This window comes from Triticum urartu, chromosome 1A, assembly GCF_056163025.1.
Source record: "Triticum urartu cultivar PI428250 chromosome 1A, HENAU_Tu73, whole genome shotgun sequence".
Taxonomy (NCBI): domain Eukaryota; kingdom Viridiplantae; phylum Streptophyta; class Magnoliopsida; order Poales; family Poaceae; genus Triticum; species Triticum urartu.
The window spans coordinates 373,892,541-373,912,947 of NC_141873.1; the positions used below are offsets into that span (position 1 = coordinate 373,892,541).

Genomic DNA, 20,407 nt, shown 5'->3' on the forward strand with positions numbered 1-20,407 from the left:
CTAAACCCGACACGAAAAGAGGAGGACCCAAAATCGAGGCGGTAGAAGAGCGGTACTGCAGCGGTACTACGGCTGAGAGCATCAAACGGTACTACCGCTGGGACCAGACAAAAGCCACTTCTCAAGAAAACAAGAACTGCCATAACTTCTGCATATGAGCTTCAAATTGAGCAAACTCAAACTTGTTGGAAACAAGACGACGAGTAGTATCAAAACAGCGACTGTTTATAGTAAGAAGAGGCAGGGAGGTATGCCTAACAAAAAGAGGAGTGAAACCTCCAACCGAGAAGAACCGGCAAAACCTCCAACATCGAAAACATCATAGAAGATGCATGTGAACTCCGTTTTCGATAAACTTGAGCTTGTCATCAAGATGACCATAAGCTCTAAGACTCACAAAGAGAACCAAACAAAAACCAAGAAAGATGATGCAAGGATGCAATGGTTTGAGCTCTCAACGAACGATACGATCAAGCTACTCATCGAGAGCCCCCCTTGATAGTACAACAATCGATCCTATAACCCGGTCTCCCAACTACCATCATGAGACCGGTAAAATAGAAAACCTATCAAGGGCAAACCTTTGCCTTGCACATGGTCCACTTGAGCTAGATGATGGCGATCTTGACTTTCTCAAGTTGGACCACCTTTCTTGATTGTGTTGGCTCGATAAAGACTAGTTGATTGCTCCCCCATACTCCACTATGGGTGAGCCACTCTTCCGCACATTTTCACATGTCCATTGTCACCACAATGGACGGAAAGCTTCAGACATTTGATCTCTTCATGATGCTCCACTTGAACTTGCACACCGCAACCTAACCCCACAAAGAACTCTCACGAAGACCATGGGTTAGTACACAAAGCAAAATTGACAATGCTTATCATACCATGGGATCACTTGATTCCTCTCGGTACATCTTCTGCGCTTTGTGAGTTGATCAATTTGATTCATTCTTGACTTAATCTTGATCAACCTTGAATGTTTCCAATTCTCTTCATTCGGATGATGTCTCGAAGGTAGACATGAATGATCACACAATCTTCTTCAAGACATACTTGCAATAAGCTCGACACTCACATGACCAATCTTTGAATAATTCCTTGAATGGCACCTTGGTCGACACACACTCTCCTTGAAACCAACACATGTACTCCAAAAAAAGCATATGGACAAAACCTTTAAATATAATTCAAGGCAACCATTAGTCCATAGAGATTGTCATCAATTGCCAAAACGAAACATGGGGCACCACATGTTTTTTTAGATTGGAGTTTGGAGATCGCTAGCTCTAACGCATGAAAGGATAGAGGACGGCGAACAATGGAAGCAAACGACGACTTACGAACGTACCACCACTGCAATAGACTGTCCCTTTAGGAGTAGAGATGCTTTCAATACAGAATACGTAAACTACTGTTGGCACGTAATTACGCTTTCTAGTGCGCGTCACGTAACTATGTTGTGGTCGAGTCAAACCCAGAGGACGAGAGGAAAGAGACGGCGCCCGCCCCTCCGACTCCTCCGCTCGTCGTCGCCGTCCGGTCCAGCTGCGAGATGGCGGCGGCGGTGGACCTGGAGGACGCGTTCGGCGCGGTCTACGGCGAAGCCAAGCCGGAGGGCCACCCCACCGCGCGCCCCATCCTCTTCCGCGCCCACGCCCGCTCCGCCGCCGCCCTCCGCGTCGTCGCCACCGACTGCCACTCCCTCGCCTGGGACTGCTCCCTCTCCGTCTCCGACCTCGACGACCTCGTAAGCTCCCCCTTCCTCACTCGTCCTCGTCTGCACCTACCTGCATCCAACTGGTGCTAACACAAAGATTCTCCATCCAAGAGAGACGATGTTGGAATCGGGGGCTCCTGGGCCGACTTCCTGGATTACCTCAAGTCCTCCTTGTCCTCCGGCGAGGTGAAGCTGCTCTTCGCCGCCGACCAACTCCGCAAGTCAACCGGCATGTCACCCACCTGCCCACTTCAAATTCCCCAAATATTCATCTCACCTGTGGCAAACATTACATGATAGACAATGCCATCTTTGCTTTGCTCAGGTTCTGATGGTGCAAAGCTTGTGGCTACCAAGGCTAAGGGCCTGCCTCGCATCACCATTTCTCTCCATAGTGTTACTGGCGCTGCGACGAGTGATGTCATAGCCGAGTTCTCGCTAGCGCTCTACGGAGCTTATAGGACTGCACGGGAGCTTGTATCCAAAGGTTGTTGTTGCTTGCTGTTTTGTACGCTTAATTGCCTATCTGGTAGTTCGTTTGTCGCTCACAAAACATCAAACTGTGACTCAAAACTATACTCAGGATCTGCTATTTATTTGTTATGCAGAACAAGAACAAATGTCACAGCTGATGGGGAGTCTATCAACTGAAAGAGTAGGTCATCTTATCTCCTAACTCCTAACCTATACTTCCGAACTAGTGTTGTTCGTCTTGCTATTGCTGCTGCTTGACGAATACAGTGGTGCAAATGGTATCATGAGTGTCGCTCACTGAATCTGTGTATTTTCTTGTTAAACTGTCGAATAGTTTTCAACAGTGTAGTTTAACCGCTTTCCATTGTACAAGGTTTTGTTACTCCAAAGTCTACCTGGCATGTTTTTGCACATTAAAACATGATCTGTGGAAATTCACTGTATACGAATGCTTACATTCAGCAGTCCATTCTTTCTCTCAAAAGCTTTCATGAAAGCTCAAACATCCTGGTTTCTCGATTGACCCAGTTAAGCTTTCATGAAAGCTCAAACATCCTGGTTTCTCGATTGACCCAGTTTTGATAAGCACTCCATATATCGTTTGAGGTTCCTTGTGATATGTCGTTTGCATGTGATGTTTCTTCAGAGTTATGAGCATGTATTCTGTATAACGGAGAAGCAATCCCTGTGTAGTTTTGTTTTGCTCAATAGTTGGACTATGGGAATGTAAATTGCTGGGATGTTTCTAATAGTTTCATGTCACAGGAAAAGAACGAAATCATGCAAAAACAACTCGAATCTCTTTCTTTCCTAGACAAAAGAAAGGCAACAAAGCCAAAGCTGTTGGCAGATCAGGTTCCAAGTGTGTCTGCTGTGACTCTGGGCTCTGATCAAGTTACAGCTCCTGTGCAGCAGCAAATATCAGGTGATCATGCTTCTTCTTCATGTAGAATTGCAAGTTAGGATAACATAGTACTGTATCAGCTAATGCAATTGCAAATCTGCAGTACCTTCACCTAGTAAAGCCCCTCCTGCTAAAGTCACGAAGAGGGTAGCCCCCGCGTCTCGGAGGTTGTACAACAATCCTTGAAACACTACTTTGATGTGAATGGAAGTTTAATACATCGGATAGTAGACTGGCTCTAATGTATGCTATTCTTTCGTTAGGGCAAGAGTGCGAGGAGCTCTGCTGCAAGATAATGAGGATGAGGATGACAACTGACAGAGTTAGAGATGCTGATATCTTGGTTTAAGTTTGCTATATGTGAACTTACAAAGAGTGGCTTGTGGTTGGTCAGTTTTCTGGCCGTTTTGACTCGTGTCGCGCTTGTGGAAATGAAAGTAATTTTAATTCATGGCATGAAAGTGCAGGACAGAGTACATGCTATGATGCTGAGTTCATATAAAATATATTTTTTCCATTTTTTAGGATTTATCGTGCCTTTGCTACTGAACATAGTTGGATGATGCAAAGGCCAAATGCTGCTCCTCTGAAGACGTACTCGTAGGGAATAGAATCCATGTATTGGGAGGAACCGAGTGGTCAAGAGAGTTCGACTCCTGGCTTGTTCTGTTCTGTGTTACTATTTTATTTCAGTTATGGCTTGCAGACACTTGCTCTTGTTTATCTGCATCGTTCAGTTTCAATTTGATTTGGGGCCTGGTCGACGTAATTGGGAACAAGTTGTGAAAGAGGAACGGTTTTGTGCATCAATTTCGATTGGCACGGCCTTTTGAATTTGTGTCGTTTTCAGTTCGAGGGACAAGAGTCGAGTAAGAGAACAAATCATATTATCAGTTTGCTCAAAGTGAACACTACTTGACGAACAAATTCAACTACCAGAAAGGAAAATATGTCAATTAAACAGTGAGCTCCCAAACACTAGGCCATTTCAGAAGCAACTTGCCACCAGCCTCAGCCACCAACTCCTGCTACTATTCAGTGCTGGCACCAGCCTAGCCAGACACCTCATCTACAGGAAAATCTTTCCCAGAAAACAAGGGAGGAAGAGCGACCAGGCGACGGTGACTTCATCTTACAGAAGCCCAGGTCAAGCTCATCGTAGCTCCTACCGGCGTCCTCAGGCGTGAAGAACACCTTCCTGCGACTCGGTCGCCACTGCGCCACGCCCCCGCGGAAAGCACCAGCTGCTCGGAACTTTCAACAGAAACAGCACGGCGTGAGAGCTTGATCGCGCCATCGGCGGCAACAAGACTTCCTCCTGGCCCATGCTGGCGCTATAGGCAGTGAACCGGCATCGGAACAACCCGCACGGCGGAGGCGACGACCATGCCGTATGTCACCTCCAGCGTGTTGTGCTTGCTTGTGTTCTCTTCCCTGCGCACGTACGAATTCCACTGCCACTGATGGCTTCCTCTACCAGGGACCAATTTCAACAGCCTGAGCTCTAGTGACCTTTTATTCCAAATGATAATCTCAACCAGGAAAGCTGGCTTCGACATCCGATTATCGTGGTTCTTTCTCCTCCTTTTCGATCGCTTGCTCTCGTGTTTGCAACCGATGATTAACTTGTTTAACCTGACCTTGAGGAATCACTTCGCTCAGATGAAAGGTTTAGATCTTTGTCCTTGGATTCGGTACCGCCCTTCACAGCACGGCTTCGAGGGAGCGCGGGCAGGACGTGTCAGTGCTAGATATGGATCCTGCATGCGTGCAATGCCATTCAGTAAGTAGATAATATGTTACCAATTCATTTCTGATGAGATGGGAGTAGAGCACATATGAACATATCAACGCAACAAGTGAAGTCGGAGAAGAGGTTCACATTCAGGAATGGCGACGGTACCACTCTCCGTTGCCTCACCTCCTCCGCCCCTGCCGTCGCAACGGCTCCAGCTTCGCCTCAAGCTCCTTGAGCACCTGCCAGGTGGCGTCTCCCTCCTCCATCGGGCGGTTAAAAACCAGCGCCTTCCGCTTCACGGGGTCCCACAAGTTCCTCTGTATCGTCGTCAGGTTGGTCGCCGCGACGTGGTCAAGCACCGCCTCGAGGCCGGCCACGTCCCTCTCCGCCACCTGCAGCGAGATGTCCGGCCACCGGAGGACGCCGGGGAACGGCAGGCGTATGTTGTCGGCGATGATGACGGGGATGCAGCCCAGGAGGACCGACTCCACGAGACGAGGGCTCCATGGCGCCCACCCCAGCGGGCAGAGGCAGAACATGGAGCGCGCCATCTCCGCCCGGTAGCCGTCGTACCGTTTCCGCTTCAGATGGAACTTGCCGTTGCGGCCATACAGCCGCAGTAGTTCAGTCCTCACCTTCCTGGCCCAAGTGCAAAGTGTAAGTTGTAAACTGCAACGCTGAGTAATCGAGCCAAATTGTTATCTGAAGTTCTGAACATGATGAATTTCGTGAGGCAATGTACTCCTGGCCAAGTGGATGCTTACCTGCTGTAGAAGTGGCCACTGATGTTCTTGGGATGGACCTCCATCTTGCCCCGGAAGAAGGCAAAGATGTCGCGACGCGCCTTCTCCGGTTCCGGCAGCTCCCGAGGAGCCACCTCAGGCGGCACGTACGGCGGGAGCACCACATGCTCCACGTCCTGGCATGGGTGCCGGCCCTGCACGCCAAATGTCTGCAGCAGGATCGACCTCTTCAAGAACTCCGGGATACCGGCCGCCATTGCCACATCCTCCTGATCGATCAACCATTATGCAGCAAAATCAGACGCGAGAATGCAACCAGCAAGCACTGCAGGTTGGATCGAGCAGCGGTGTGTCACCATGGGGTGGAAGCAGGCGCCGAAGTCGTGCGCCGCGACGAAGACGTGGTCGGCCCCGGCGGAGCGGTTCCAGAAGGGCATCTGGGCGCGGACGAGGCCGACGGCGTCGGCCAGCAGCCCGCGCGCGTGCGCCAGCGACGGGAGCCCCGTGGGCGTGGAGAAGTTGCAGCAGACGTAGACGGGCACGAGGAAGAGGTCGGCCTCCTCGGGGCGCAGGCCCGCGCGCCGCTGCCGCAGCAGCAGCGCCTCGTGCACGGCCACCTCGGCGGCGAAGAGGTGGCGCGCGCACCGCGCGTCGGCGGCCGCCCAGCCCCGGTTCGGCGGGAGGTCGTAGGCGTAGATCCGGACGCCGGGGAGGGGCTCGGAGCCGGGGCCGCGGAGGGAGGGGGGCAGCGCCGGGAGGAGGAGGTAGGCGGAGACGGCCAGCCAGAGGAGCCACCGCCACCTGTAGAAGTGGCGCTTCCTGAGCCTGTCGAGGAGGTGGCAGTGGCGCGGCTTGTGGGCTCTTGCTGTCTTGAGCTTCGGGTCTCTCATGGCGGGAGAGGGCTTCGTCCGATCGAGCATCAGAGCCAAGTGTTAGGCTGCGGACAGTAGCTCCAGTTCGGATTCTTCTCCATTCCCGCCTCGATTCTTCGGCTCGGCGGCGCTCGCGACGGCCATTGCTGGCGGAGCTTTGACTCTGCTTGGAGTTGAGAAGCTGAGAACAGTGAGGGGAAAGTGAGCGGAAGGGAGAGGAGATGCGTGTGATGATCACCCACTGGCGTGTGGGACCGTAGGCTGTTGGGTCGTCTGGCCCACGTGTCGGCGTCACATCAGCGCGTGCGGCGTCCACGTCGTGGCTGCAACAAGAGGAGGCTATTCTACTCTGCCGTACCGACACCGGGAAATGGCGCGCACGTCGTCGTCGGCCTAACGAGTTGGGCTCACGTCGACCACCATGGCCGGGAGGCCACTCCACGATAAAGCCGCCGCGCGCTAGCTTGACACGCAGCTCGCTCGACCGACCCCATCTCACCGGCCCGTCCATTCCATTCCATCGAGCTAGCCTGCTAATTGGTCTTTGGTCGACAATGGCTTGGGGGAGAGCGTCGATGCTGGCCGCGCTCGTGCTGGTGGCCGCGGCGACGTGCGCCGACGCCGGGGAGAGCTACGGCGCGTCCATGTTCACGGTGACGGGCACCGTGCTGTGCCAGGACTGCACCAAGAACTGGAACGCCTACGCCTACAACGCCAAGCCCATCGCCGGTACGGTTCGCCTGAACCCTTCTATACTTGTCTCTAGCACGTACGTACCAGCCATCGCTCCCCGCCGGCGACCGGACGACGACATGACCGACGAATATGTATGCTGTGATGGTTCGCAGGCAGCGTGGTGGCGGTGACGTGCCTGGACGAGCACACGGGGCGGACGGTGATCCACCGCACGGACACGACGGACGAGGAGGGGGTCTTCAAGGTGGAGGTGCCGTACGCCCACGACGGCGGCAGCTGCCGCCTCGACCCGGCCCACTGCCTCGTTCGCCTCGTCAGGTCGGGGGACAAGGGCTGCGCCGTGCTCACCAACTTCAACGGCGGCACGACCGGCGAGAAGCCGTACCGCCCCTCGCGGGTCAGCCCCACCGAGGTCGCCTACTCGGCAGGGCCCTACTACGCCACCTTCACGCAGTGCGACGTCGACGGCGACGACAAGAGCTGCTCCTGATCGACTCATCTCTAGCTTCGCGCTGGAATGATCAGTTCTCGTGTTTTGGTTTATGTTTTCTACGGGATCTGGATGGTTCGACGCTAGCATACATGTGCGTCTTTGTTTTGCTTCTAAAATGTCCGTGCGTGCGATTTTTGTAACATGATCTGATTTGTACTGTCAATGACTGTTGCTTTTTTTTAGCTGGTCTATGTGTTATGTTTCACAACATCTGTTATACTTATACCTAGTCATAAATTAGCTAAGTGCATCTCCAACCCTCCAACCGTCTGGATGACCGGACCAACACGGCATTGAAGCCGCGCGTCAGTATTGAAATGGCGCGCCGGCCAAAAGCTTCGTCGGCGCCGTGCCCTGTACGCGCCTTCTCCATCCTTCAAACAAGTGCGGGTGCCAAGGAACCTACCCGACGACCACATGCGAACGCCACCCGTTCGTCTGTCTGTCAACAGACATTACACTCCCTGTCGCTTGGCCTGATATCCGTCTACTATTTAAACATGGCCAGGCCGGCAACAGCGGCATCACACCTCGGCTCCCGGTCTCCTCTTTGCACCACATCTGCCATGGCCTCGAGCTCCAAAGCCCTATAGAATAGCCTACCGGACGAGCCGAATCAGGAGCTCTCTGGCATTGCAGCCGACTGGATACAAGTTGGCTTGTCGACGAGCTCTCTAGAGTGCAGCGACGCGGATAAGCCAATGGAGAGGCGTCCAACGATGAGCTGGCGCCACCGCCCTCGCCGGTCCATGTCGGCATCACCATGGGTGAGGCGCGGGTACACTACATTGACATGGTGGTTGAAGAGCAGGAGGCGGTGTTCCGGTAGGCTGACCAGAGGTACAGTCTCCAACTCCTCGACGAGCACTGGTTTGTCGAACAGCAAATCGCCCGCGGCCAGGCGACCGCCAACGCTGTCACGGGCATGGCGGCGGACATGGATGAGCAGAAGGCGTTGCCTACCGCACCGCCCGCGACATCCGTTGTGAGCGGAAAGACGCTATGCTCGCGGAGATCGACACAGTGGCGGAGGAATTTGTTGACGACACTGACAACGTCGCTAGCTCGCGTCAGCCGCTAGGCCGGCACGTCAAGGCCGCCGCCGATAGCAAGGAAAAGTAGAACATGGAAGGCCATCACCACTGTCTTCCCGGGCCTCACAACCGGTGAGCTTGCCCGTTTTACCAAGGCGGAAGCCACTATTCTTCCCCTCACGTTGAAGCTTCGGTTCCCGCGGCTCATGGTCGGCCGACGAGCTTGCTGCCGGACTAGGGGAAGACATGTTGCGAGAAACGGGCGCCAAAGATTGTTTAGGCTAGGTTACAATAGCCTAATGCTCTATAATTTAGTTGAAATATGTCAAGAATATAATGAATATACTATGATTTTGATGAAAATCACCATTTTTTATGCAAATAATGAATATACTATGATTTTGATGAAAATCACCATTTTTTATGCAAAAATTATCTCAGTTTGAATGAAAGTTGTTTAGTTTGTTTAAAATTGCATTAAATGTGATTGGACGTTTGTGATTAGATTTGGATGACCATCTCTCGTATCAATTTCCGGACCGTGTGTTGTGGCTCAAAAAACGTGGGGCATCACCGCGACACGACCACGGGCGATGTGTTGGGACAACGTGACTAGGGGCGCTACGACCACGGATACGACACGATGATCCTGGGGAGGCTTGAGTTGCTGCAACCAGCAGCCTCGTCGGCAGCCACCGCAGCTCGGCGACGGGTACAGTGACGCCAACAGCCAAGTCGCCAGACATGCGGGCATGTGAAGATGGGGATGGAAGCATGAGACACTGTGTTTTATTCCCCACCCGTTTTTATGCAAAAATTATCTAAGTTTGAACGAAAGTTGTTTAGTTTGTTTAAATTTGCATTAAATGTGATTAGACGTTCGTGATTAGATTTGGATGACCAGCTCACATATCAGTGTGCGGACCGTATGTTGTGGCTCCCAAAATGTGGGGCAGCACTGCGACACGACCACGGGTGACATGTTGGGACAACGTGACTAGGGACGCTACGACCACGGATACGACACGATGATCCTGGGAGGCTCGAGTTGCTGCAACCAGTGACCTCGTCGGCCGCCACCGAAGCTCGGCGACGGGTAGAGCGGCGCCGACGGCCAAGTCGCCAGACATGCGGGCATGTGAAGACGGGGATGGGAACATGACACACTGTGTTTTATTCCCGCGCGCACCTTGTATTGACGTTGATGCTGTTTTTGGACGCACGGTGTTGTTTTAATCCAATGACTACACGTGAGCCGACTGGGCGGCGCCCGAGGCCATCGTTTTGAATTCTGGCCGGTCCGTCGACGCTATCATCTTGAGATTTATGAAGTTACTGTAGACACCTCGTCGTCGGTGGGAACGTCTCCTCCCAGTCTCTCACTAAATGCGCATCGCTGAAAATGCTGAAATAAATTCAAAAATAAATGCGAGCACCATGATTAGAACCCTGGTGGCTAGGGATACACAGTCCTTCTAACCATCCAACCACAGGTTGGTTCAAATATTCATTTCTATTTTAACATAATCACAACCGCCCCCTCCCTTATTTTGCGTGTCTCCAAAAAAAATAACACAAATACTACTACGAATTATACGATATTTCTATGTACGCTACAGCGAGACAGAGGTAGAGGAAAGGTAGTGCGTCCTGCTCGGGCTCTCACGGCCACGCACGTCCACAGATTCGTTCGTTCCCCCCCGCGGCGCGGCGGTTGCTCGGCTCGGCAATTCGCTTGATCGATTCCAACCCTGCTCCTCACTCCTCCTTCTCCCCCTCCCTCGTGACGCGCCGCCAAATCCAAACCCGCACCCGAACCAACCCCGAGTCGATCAAACCCCTACTCGTGGGCTGGTGACGAGTCGCATGGGCATGGTAGCAACAACGCGCAGCTCCCACTGACCCAGCCCAGCCAGCCAAGCCACTTGACCGATCGCCGCCGCCGCCGCCGCTCCAATGTGGCGGCGCGGGGCCCACTCCGACGCCGCCCACCACCTCCCCGCCGCGGGCGCTGGTGGGCCCACGTCGGCCGCCGCCGCGGGCGCCGTGCGGAGGCGGCGGCGACCCGGACTGTCGTGCCGCCCGAGCCACCTGTTCTTCGCCCTCCTCGTCGCGCTCTTCACGGCCTCCCTGCTCGTCGTCTGGCAGCTACTCCCCATCGGCGACGGCGACGCTGCGGCGGACGGGGAGGGGGCGCCGCCGCCACCAGACGGGGGAGGGACGATGCGGTTCTCGGCCTCCCGCATGGTGCTGCGCGCGTTCGACACCGAGAGCCGCCTCGAGGCCGCGAGATCCGCGCGGCGCTGGTGGCCCGGCCTCGAGCCCGTCAGGCTAGCGCTCGTGAGTCTGCCTGTTCCCTCGCTCTCGCGCTACTTAAATATATACTCTATATAATTCGCGCTCAGTACCTCGTAGCTTAGCTGCATCAGTTCCAAAATTTCGGTTCCGGTGAGGAATGCTCATTTTAAATCTATATATCTAGTGGAGCTCTGCTTGGAGTTTACCCAGGTGAAACGTGGACAGTTTCAATCCCCTCGCCAAAGAAAAAGACAGTTCAATCGCTGGTGTTACTACAATTATTTATCATTTTATCTGTACTGATCAGAGATTATTGGGCGGAGGAACAAACATGCTTACCTATGCACCTCGTGTTTGCTTGGGTAGTTGGTTTTTTTTTATTGGTCAAGTCTCGTACGTATGAATTGTTTTTGTTGCAGCCGCATGCCATGGAGTTGAGTTTGGCTCTTGCATTGTTTCAGGTTGTGGGAAGTATGAACATAGACGCAGAATCCCTGATGCTCACTACCTTGGCAAAAAGTCTTGTGGGACTCAGATACGAGGTCGAGGTGAGTTGCTTTGCAATGGCAATGAAACACTGTAGACAGATGGCTTCTTTGGTGAAAGTCCAGTTGTCACTTGGTTGCATATTTCGAATTGCGACAAGCGTAGACTGAGAGTAATCTGTAACTGGTGGTGGCCAGTTTATCCCATGTCAAGAAAACTTTGCACCTTTTTTTGTTGACTGAGTTGCTATGGGGCAGGTTTTAGCATTCACGGATGGGAAAGCTCACGATATTTGGAAAACTATTTGCCATGTAAATGTTGTGAGCTTTGAGAAGCTGAAGTATGTCGATTGGTCAAAGTGAGTACTGAACACTTAACATGTAACATTTCCCTTTATTCACATGCTATTCTTACTAATCTCTTGGTGCTTATACTCTCTGCACCTGATTTTGTAGATACAATGCTGTGCTCGTAAGCTCTCTTGAAGGGAAAAGGGTTGTTTCAATGTGAGCCAGTGATTTGTTTCTTTTGAGACACAGTACAATTTTAGATACAGTTATATTGTTTTTCTCCATGTCTAATTTAGCTAAAACAGTATGCATCATATATAACTGTATCAACTAATTCCTTTATTTGCAACCTTTGTTTATGACCACCTGGTATAGTCAACTTACTGTTGCAAAAAATTTGGCAATTTTGACTACAAAGTACAAACTAATATTAGTTAATTGCACCACTTTTTTTTAACCATCTGTACAGCTTTTAAGACTTAATTGCATCATTTTATGACTGTTTTAGTTGGTTGTTTTTGCTGATTTTGGACTGGAGTCAACATTATGTTTCCAGAAATCGGAATATCAACTCCTGGAACAGTTAATCTACTTTAGCTTAGTCATGGTCTCATATAGCACTTTAAATGAAATGCTCTAGGAAAATGATGGAACCTTTTGAACATTATTGTTATCTAGCTGTAGAGTTCTGATTAGTTATGGAATTCCACGTAATTGGTTGGGTGGAAGGTTGTATATGCTCTGATGTGAGCACAATGTAATAATTGCGATACAGGTGTCTGACAAAGACAAATCTTCCCAAAATGAAATAGTTCTGGTTGTACTAGAAGCATTCCGGTTCTGCTGATAACTAACGGTGTGTTTGGTTGAAGTACCAAGTGGAACGGAATGTAATTATTCCATACTTCCATTCGACAGGAATGGAGTGGTTCCATCCCTGTCTTTGGTACGAATAATGAGGTGGAACAGAACTGTTACGTCTCGGTGTTTGGTTGGTGGAATGAAATGAGAAATGTTCAAATTAGTGTTTGCTTTTCTGGCAATATATGCAACGTAATTATATTTTCATAAGCATTTTATTTGAATTTCAGAACAACAGTTTTTTTTCATCACCAACAATTTGTATTATGCTTCATAACATGCCAAATAAATGACATCAATAGTCTATACACAATCATATGTTTACTAATAAATTTAGAAAGAATCCTCAATAAATGGTCCACGGGCATGCACAAATATACAATTGCAAAAGGCAACAACAAACATGTACAAATATCCATGTATGTGATTATCAATAGTTTCTGGCGAACACACAAGTGAGAGTGGACGATGGAGCAGAGCCCGATTCTCTCCCGTGATGTAGCCACCGTATGCCAATTTCTCTCCAAGTCGCCGGCCAGTACCCGGATGTGTGTTACACCGCCGTCTGCTCGCGCTGCGCGAGCTGCTCATGCTGTGCCGCTCAACAAATTGATTTGTGCAGTGTCCGGCAGCCACCTAGCAGGTGAGGCCACCACCGGCAACCGCCAACCACTGCCGCAGCCCATGCTTGATGCTGCTCCTTCCGCTGCCACTGCACCGCCCAAGCTGGCCACTGCTCCGCTCCTCCTTAGCCGCTGCCGCCGCACAGATGTGCCTGCGGCAGGACGGCCGCTCCTCCTTCCTTCGCCCAGATGTGCCGGCGGCAGAACGGCCGCTCCTCCTATCGCTGGGAGAGACAAAACGGCCGGCTGTGAGGGAGAAAGACGAGCTGGAGAGATGAGATGGCAGAGCGGCGGCTGAGAGTGGAGAGACAAGAGGGAGAGGAGAGCCTCAGGGGCGGAGGCGGAACGATGTAATCCACCGATTCGGAAGTATTGGTGCGTTCCGCATCTCACGGGTATATTCCTCAACCAAACACAGGAATATTGACCGGGTGCAGAACGAACCCGTTCCATTCCAGTCCAACCAAAAACCAAACACACCCTAAAATGACAACTGCTCCAATTCTGCCGTTTGACTAAATTTTGTGTTATTAAACGAGTTATTGTTTTGTTTTACCATTTTGGATTTTCTTTCCCCTTTATCTCAACATTATTTGTTTTCCAACTCAGCACGTTTATGTTGTGTTCAGCCTTATGCAGGAACCTTTTCGACTTCTACCAGTGGTTTGGCTTATTCATGATGATGCTCTTGGGCAGCACCTTAGGAATTATCCGGAGCCGCATCTGTCCGTTCCAAATCATATTGAAGATTGGCGAGCTCATTTTAATGCATGCACTAACGTTGTGTTTCCAGATAGCCACCTCCCTGTATGTGTTGCCCCAACTTTGTATTCTGAAATAATTAAACTAAAGATGAGCATAGCCTTTATCTGACTTTTATCTTTCTGATTTTAGTTATTATACTCTCCACTTGATACTGGGAATTTCTTGGTGATTCCTGGTTCTCTGATTGATATCTGGGCTGCTAAACGATACGGCTTGTCACATTCTCAAGGAACTATAAGGAATCAACATGGAATCAAAGAAGAAGATATTGTTGTTTTGGTTGTTGGGAGCTACCTGTTCTTTGATGAATTACCATGGGATTACGTAACAGTCTTGCGTGCATCAGCTCCACATGTCATGGACATGGCAAGAACTAAAAAATTGGGAGTGCAGTTCATCTTTTTCTGTGGAAATGGCACTGACGCCTATAACTCTGCTTTCCAGGTAATATTATAAACTATTTTTGTCGTGAATCTCGGCAGAAATGCCTTGTACTGTAGAAAATAGCAATTTTTATTTAGAGGAGTTCGGACTACAAGGTCTTCCTATGTTTGACTGAAGGCACTAGACCACTGATGCATGGCATGTTATATGTGACATATATTTATTTGGATAAACATTTGGGTGCTGTGAAATGGATTCATTACACACATGGGAGAGGGAGGCTACTGGTTGTCCCATATCAGGTCATCTTTGGCTCCACTGACTATCCTTTTTTTTCTTTGTACAGGAACTTGCATCTCATATGGGATTTCCTGATGATTCTGTAAAGCATTTCCCCATGACACATGATATCGGAAACCTGCTAATGTTCGTTGATATTGTTCTCTATGGATCTTTAAGACAGGAACCTGGTTTCCCTCCTTTGTTATTGCGGTCTATGTCCTCTGAAATTCCAATCATTGCGCCAAATCTAACTGTTATAACAAAATATGTATGCTACTTAATCCATTCCATAATATGTTACTCCCTCTGTACACAAATGTAAGACGTTTTTGCAGTTTAATTTAAACTGCAAAAACGTCCTACATTTGCTTACAGAGGGAGTATTTGCTTTGCCACTGTTGTGTTGGGAGATCCTTTTCACAAACATGTTTGTTATTTTCAGGTTACTGATGGTATTCATGCCTTCCTTTTTAATTCTGATGACCCAAGCACAGCAGCTTCAGCTTTCATGCGGATTTTAGGAGAAAAGGGACTTTTGGACACTGCCTATTCTGTTGCTTTGGAGGGGAAGCTACTTTCAAAAAACATGTTAGCATATGATTGTATTGTTGCTCATGTTAAGCTTCTTGAAAGTGTGTTGCACTATCCTTCAGATGCAAGATTACCACTTTCCTTCTCTCAAGTTAAAGAGAGGACATGGTTATGGGATCCTTTCGAGTCGAAAGCTGCACTGGGCAATAGTTCTTCAGAAGATGAAAGACATATCCACACAAGAATTGCTGGTATTCTCTTAGGGGAATCCGCTCAAAGTAATTGGACAATCGATTCTGATAGCAATGATACTTCTTCATATGACTACCCTAGCCAGTCTGATTGGGATGATCTAAGTGAAGTTGAAATCTTTGAAGACATTGAGATGAGAGAAATGGAGGAGGTGAGTTTTTCGTTGTTGTTTTAACATAACCCCTCTTCTTGAACAATACTAAAATGTAATATTCTGGACAAAATTTCATATACTTTTGTGCTATGTAGATTGATGAAAGGGTGGAAAAACCTCTGTTAACATGGGATGAGGTGTACAGAAATGCCCGAAAATCGGAAAGGATGAAGCCTGAAGGAAATGAACGTGATGAAGGTGAACTGGAAAGAACCGGGCAGCCCGTCTGTATATATGAGATTTACCGTGGAGAGGGCGCATGGCCATTTTTACACCATGGTTCTTTATATCGTGGCATTACTCTTGTAAGTCCGGGCACAGTTTGACCTAACTGTGCTTGTGTGTTCAACTTCTGTTTTCAGTTTGGCAGTGTGGATCATTTCCACTTTGTTTAATTGTTATTTTTAAAGAATCAAAATTTGGAGTTCATTGGAATTGCTAGCCGTTCTAGCAATTATATTTTAAAGTTCATGTATGTTTATTGGCACAATGCTTTATTGTATTATTCCTACCTGTTGGTCTTGCTAGTTAAAGTTGCATTCACCACTTCTGATTTTTTTTTTGGATAAATTTTGTGTCAGTCAAAAGGAGGCAGGAGACCCAGATCAGATGATGTTGATGCTGTTATGCGGCTTTCGGTTCTAGACGATGCGTACTATCGTGATCTTCTTTGTGAATTTGGTGCTATGTTTGCCATTGCGAACAGAATTGATACTGTACATAAGTTACCGTGGATAGGTTTCCAGTCATGGCGAGCTGCTGGAAGGAAGGTACAAATTATGAATTTCTCATTGATTTTCCTCAGTCCTGTGTCACTTTTGGCCATATTAGTTTTGTGAACTTGTTGAGAAACTTGTATTCTTCCAGGAAGAAAAGGAGTTCAGATTCTGCAATCATTTTATTTTAACCATGGAACTATGGAAGTCAATTTGTTCTTCTCTTGTGTTATGTCCAGTATATGCTGCTATAGAAACTTTTCTACACCCTGAACACACAGGTCAAATTTAAATACCCTGGTATTTTAGGTTTTCTGGGTGGACAATATCTATTTATACGGCCTGCTCCAGTAAAGCTATTAAGTAACTTTTCGTTTCAGTCATTCATTCACGCAGCAATGATCCTACATAATTATATTTTTAAGCAGCAATAGTTCCGCTGGTCATAATGGTGCATTCTCTGAATTTGATATCTGATATTATTGCAGCTTAATACTATGTACTAAAAAAGTACATTTTGCCTATATTATTTTTTTGGAGACTGGCATAAATATCAACTGTGCATTCTCTGAATATGATTATGTTTTTAATCTTTTTCTCTCATCAGGTTTCCTTGTCTGAAAGTGCTGAAGAAACCTTAGAGAAAACTATGGCTGGGGAAAATCATGAGGATGTTATATACTACTGGGTGCCAATGGATACTGATCAAACATCCAACTTTTGGTCAACGTGTGATTGCCTAAATGCTGGTCATTGCAGGTGCCTTTTGAAGTCTTCGCATGTTTCTATTTAGCTTTTTTTTGGTTATGTTCCTTTGAGTTCAGGCGGTAGGGTGAGGAACCACTCCCCAAATCATTTTGTCTTTGGTGTACTATTACATTTTTCCTTTGCTTCAAACTTGATCTGAAGGGACCTGTGCTATTTGTTCCTACCTTTTGCATCATTGTTTGACGATGTAGCTGCCATGGTGTATTAGGCAAGAGATTTATACAATGCTCTATTCCAATCTGCTTGCTTAGGCTTTACCTTCATTATTATTTGGCAGAACTCTTTTTGAGGACGCATTTAGGAATATGTACGGATTACCAGAGGGCGTTGCAGCCCTGCCGCCAATGCCTAATGATGGCGATTATTGGTCTACTCTTCATAGTTGGGTAATGCCCACCCCGTCATTTTTAAAGTTCATCATGTTCACGAGGTAATGATCCATATTTTCAGGAGGTATTCACTTATCTTTATGTGTTCATTATTTTCATTGAGTCATGTTTTGCAGGATGTTTGTTGATTCGCTTCATAGCTTGAATGGAAACAATACCGAGCCAGCTTCATGCTTGCTTGGAGCATCACAACCTGAGGTGACCATTTCCCCCCCTAACTTGTCTTTATAATTCAATATAGATGCCATCTCAACGCAGCCATCATCTTTACCTCAGAAAAGGCACTGCTATTGTCGAATCCTGGAAATCCTTGTAAATATCTGGGCTTATCACAGTGGAAGGAAGATGGTGTACCTTAACCCTGTCAGTGGAGAGAGCAAAGAGCAGCATCTGCGCGAGGAAAGAAACGAGATGTGGGTGAAGTTCTTCGATTTCACCCTCCTGAAAAGCATGGACGAGGATCTAGCAGAGGAAGCGGATGACGGCATGCGCCCCGGGAAGGACCAATGGCTGTGGCCGTTAACTGGCCAAGTGTTCTGGCCGGGAATTGCCGACCGTGAAAGGGAAGAGAAATACATTAAGAAACTGGACAAGAAGCTCAAGAGCAAGGTGAAGTTGCTAGAGAGGCAGAAGTTGGGTTACAAACAAAAGCCGCTGGGACAATAACAGTAGTAAAACCGGAAGAACCAAAAGAGATATACGAATGAATCGATCACGTCAGCTGCAAGATCCGGTCCATCAGTGCTGATACACCATGTTTTCTCTCGCGGCAATCCGACAAGAGGCGAGCATGTCACATTCTTGCTGCAGAGGAGACGAAGCGTGAAGGCGCCGTGGTTGTGAATACGCATTCTTTCCTCCAACCCCCGGATCTCCCCTCTCCAAAGGAGCTTGGCGAAGCTGGAGGACACGGGCTGGACACGGAACAGTTTTTCTTCATGCTCATACAAAAATAGGTTACGTAGTTCCACTGGTTCCCATTCTTTATTTTTGTCTTCCCCGTTCTGTTATGGAACTGGTAGTAGCTGCACGCACGGGGAGCAGAATTTTGGTAGGACTTGTGACCGACCACACACCGTTGTACATGTAAATTCCCAGTAGAGAGCCACGCACGGATGCGAGAGCAATAATTAAAGCGCTTTGATAACCAGCAAACGTCAGATATCTAAGCATGGCAAAACGAAAGTTTTTTTTATAGCAAATTATGTTGTCGTGAGGATGTCAATCCTTTAGCAAGCATGGCAAATCCTGTCAATGTTCAGTTTTTTGCCAGGATTTGCCGTGCTTGCTAAAGGAAATTGTCATCCTCACAACAACACAAATTGCCATATAGAACGTTTGTTTTGCAATGCTTAAAAAATCTGACGTTGGTAATTTTAACATTTTCATAGTTAAATATGACCTTGTTTGTGGCTTGTCCGATCTTCTTTTGTCAAAATTATGGATAACTCATACAGCATGATGGTCTCACAGCGCTATGGCTATGCTTAGGTGCCAATAGCAATATACAGTATGAAATATCATAAGAGTAGGTTCTTTGGCGAAAAAGACAGTGTGTGGATACAGTGTGTTCATGCTAGGGCCAAACCCTCGCACGGTATACAACCTGCAATGACGTTGGAATAGCTATCGGGACTGAAAAGAGAATAAGCAGCCTGTTACTTCAAATGGAAAACTGGTTTGGACTTTTTTTCTGACTCAAGGCTACGAAATATGTCTTACTGGTTACTCCCTCTTTTTCGGTTTATAGGGCTTATCTCAAAATTTTAGGTTTTTCATTTTATAAAGCTCAATTTGGTTGTTCCCCATCACATGTTCAGACTTCAAGGTGCATTAAATCATTGCATGCAAGTATTAAGAGAAAACTGACCAATGCATGCATGCATTGCAATTAATGCATTCGTAAACATATTTTTTTGAGGAAAATAAGAGCATTAATTGGGTGCTTTTGCAAATTATAAAAAATATTTCACCACTCATCATCTACTTTGGTTGGTGAGATTTTTGAATTGAGCCTTATAAACCGAAAAGGAGGGAGTATGTCTACAATTGACTTCAAAGGTTGCCCATTGTTGTTCCCTACACATGCTAGATGCTTCTGAACGAATTAGAAACTTTGTTGGAGGTTTGTGTGACGGCACCTGGAGATGCACATTGTTTTATTTATTATAACTAGTAAATGCGCACGTGCAACTTACGTTAATATTTAGGTAATATATTAATTACACGCGGATATTAGGTATGTCATTATTTGTGTGTTAATCCTGTGATTAGTGTAATATTTGGTATGATATTAATTGCATGTTAAACACGTTTAACGCTCACCATTGGAGCAGTCTAGGTCGTTGGATTAACTTAGTTCGATGATCGAGATCAATTGGATCTGCCCCTTTGGGCCTTTTTATATTGGTATAGATTACTGGCAGAAGTCTGTAGTTTCCTTTTTCATGCCCCAATTTCACCAATTATGTTTGTGGCGACAATTTCTGTTCTTGGTCATTCTTATTCTCATCTTTCGCTCATGAACATCATTATTTAACAGTGCAAATCATGTGAACTTCTCCGCTTCTTTTATGTTTTTTTGTATAAACACAGTACATTACAGACGCTCACATATACACACGTACACTCGTCTTTTACACATGTAGACCCTATCTCTATGAGCACATCTGCGAGGCCGAGCCGGAGGGTCGTGAGGAACACCGCTGGATGTAGGACATTTTTGTACGATGCCCGCCCGAATCCCGACACTAATCAACCATCGGTAGATCAAATGTGCAATTTCAATCTTGAGAATGACGAAGTCACCACCCCGCCTCTTGCATGTTAAAATACAATCAAAAGTATTTGAATCCACATGGCTATGTTTTTTTGGAACGCATAGGGATTAAAATGGGCAGGTTTGAATGAAAATTGTTGTATGGTGCTACC

At 47.8% G+C, this 20,407-nt stretch overlaps 4 protein-coding genes across 7 annotated transcripts; 3 read left to right on the forward strand and 1 right to left on the reverse strand.

Moving 5' to 3' along the window:
• The first annotated feature begins 1,447 nt into the window (after positions 1-1,447).
• Positions 1,448-3,824, forward strand: LOC125512738 (uncharacterized). 2 transcript variants are annotated; one of them, XM_048677828.2, is made up of 7 exons: positions 1,450-1,753; positions 1,835-1,952; positions 2,049-2,210; positions 2,332-2,378; positions 2,963-3,122; positions 3,205-3,268; positions 3,365-3,824. In XM_048677828.2, exons 1-7 carry the CDS (start codon positions 1,559-1,561, stop codon positions 3,417-3,419), a joined length of 801 nt encoding a protein of 266 aa, XP_048533785.2. In that variant the 5' UTR covers positions 1,450-1,558; the 3' UTR covers positions 3,420-3,824. The 2 variants fall into 2 exon arrangements, with proteins under 2 accessions (XP_087377901.1, XP_048533785.2); XM_087521775.1 differs by lacking the exon at positions 3,205-3,268 and having other exon boundaries at positions 1,448-1,753.
• Positions 3,825-3,966: 142 nt separating this feature from the next.
• LOC125512714 (putative glucuronosyltransferase Os03g0107900) lies at positions 3,967-6,655 on the reverse strand. 3 transcript variants are annotated; one of them, XM_048677809.2, is made up of 4 exons: positions 5,939-6,655; positions 5,604-5,851; positions 5,023-5,478; positions 3,967-4,861 (listed from the first exon to the last, which is right to left on the reverse strand). In XM_048677809.2, exons 1-4 carry the CDS (start codon positions 6,500-6,502, stop codon positions 4,849-4,851), a joined length of 1,281 nt encoding a protein of 426 aa, XP_048533766.2. In that variant the 5' UTR covers positions 6,503-6,655; the 3' UTR covers positions 3,967-4,848. The 3 variants fall into 3 exon arrangements, with proteins under 3 accessions (XP_048533766.2, XP_048533779.2, XP_048533772.2); XM_048677822.2 differs by having other exon boundaries at positions 5,005-5,478; XM_048677815.2 differs by having other exon boundaries at positions 4,984-5,478.
• Positions 6,656-6,857: 202 nt separating this feature from the next.
• LOC125512745 (Pollen Ole e 1 allergen and extensin family protein) lies at positions 6,858-7,825 on the forward strand. Its single transcript, XM_048677840.2, has 2 exons — positions 6,858-7,183; positions 7,303-7,825. The coding sequence occupies exons 1-2, from the start codon at positions 7,009-7,011 to the stop codon at positions 7,638-7,640; spliced, it is 513 nt and encodes a 170-aa protein (XP_048533797.2). The 5' UTR covers positions 6,858-7,008; the 3' UTR covers positions 7,641-7,825.
• Positions 7,826-10,313: 2,488 nt separating this feature from the next.
• On the forward strand, positions 10,314-18,895 carry LOC125512756 (UDP-Glycosyltransferase superfamily protein). The gene is given in 15 exon segments (XM_087521780.1): positions 10,314-11,017; positions 11,437-11,523; positions 11,719-11,819; positions 11,917-11,967; positions 13,865-14,042; positions 14,130-14,444; positions 14,731-14,934; positions 15,109-15,600; positions 15,699-15,908; positions 16,185-16,373; positions 16,927-17,078; positions 17,365-17,517; positions 17,593-17,674; positions 17,753-18,056; positions 18,059-18,895. Coding segments are annotated over 15 exon segments (3,027 nt in total). The 5' UTR covers positions 10,314-10,633; the 3' UTR covers positions 18,184-18,895.
• The last annotated feature ends 1,512 nt before the right edge of the window (positions 18,896-20,407 follow it).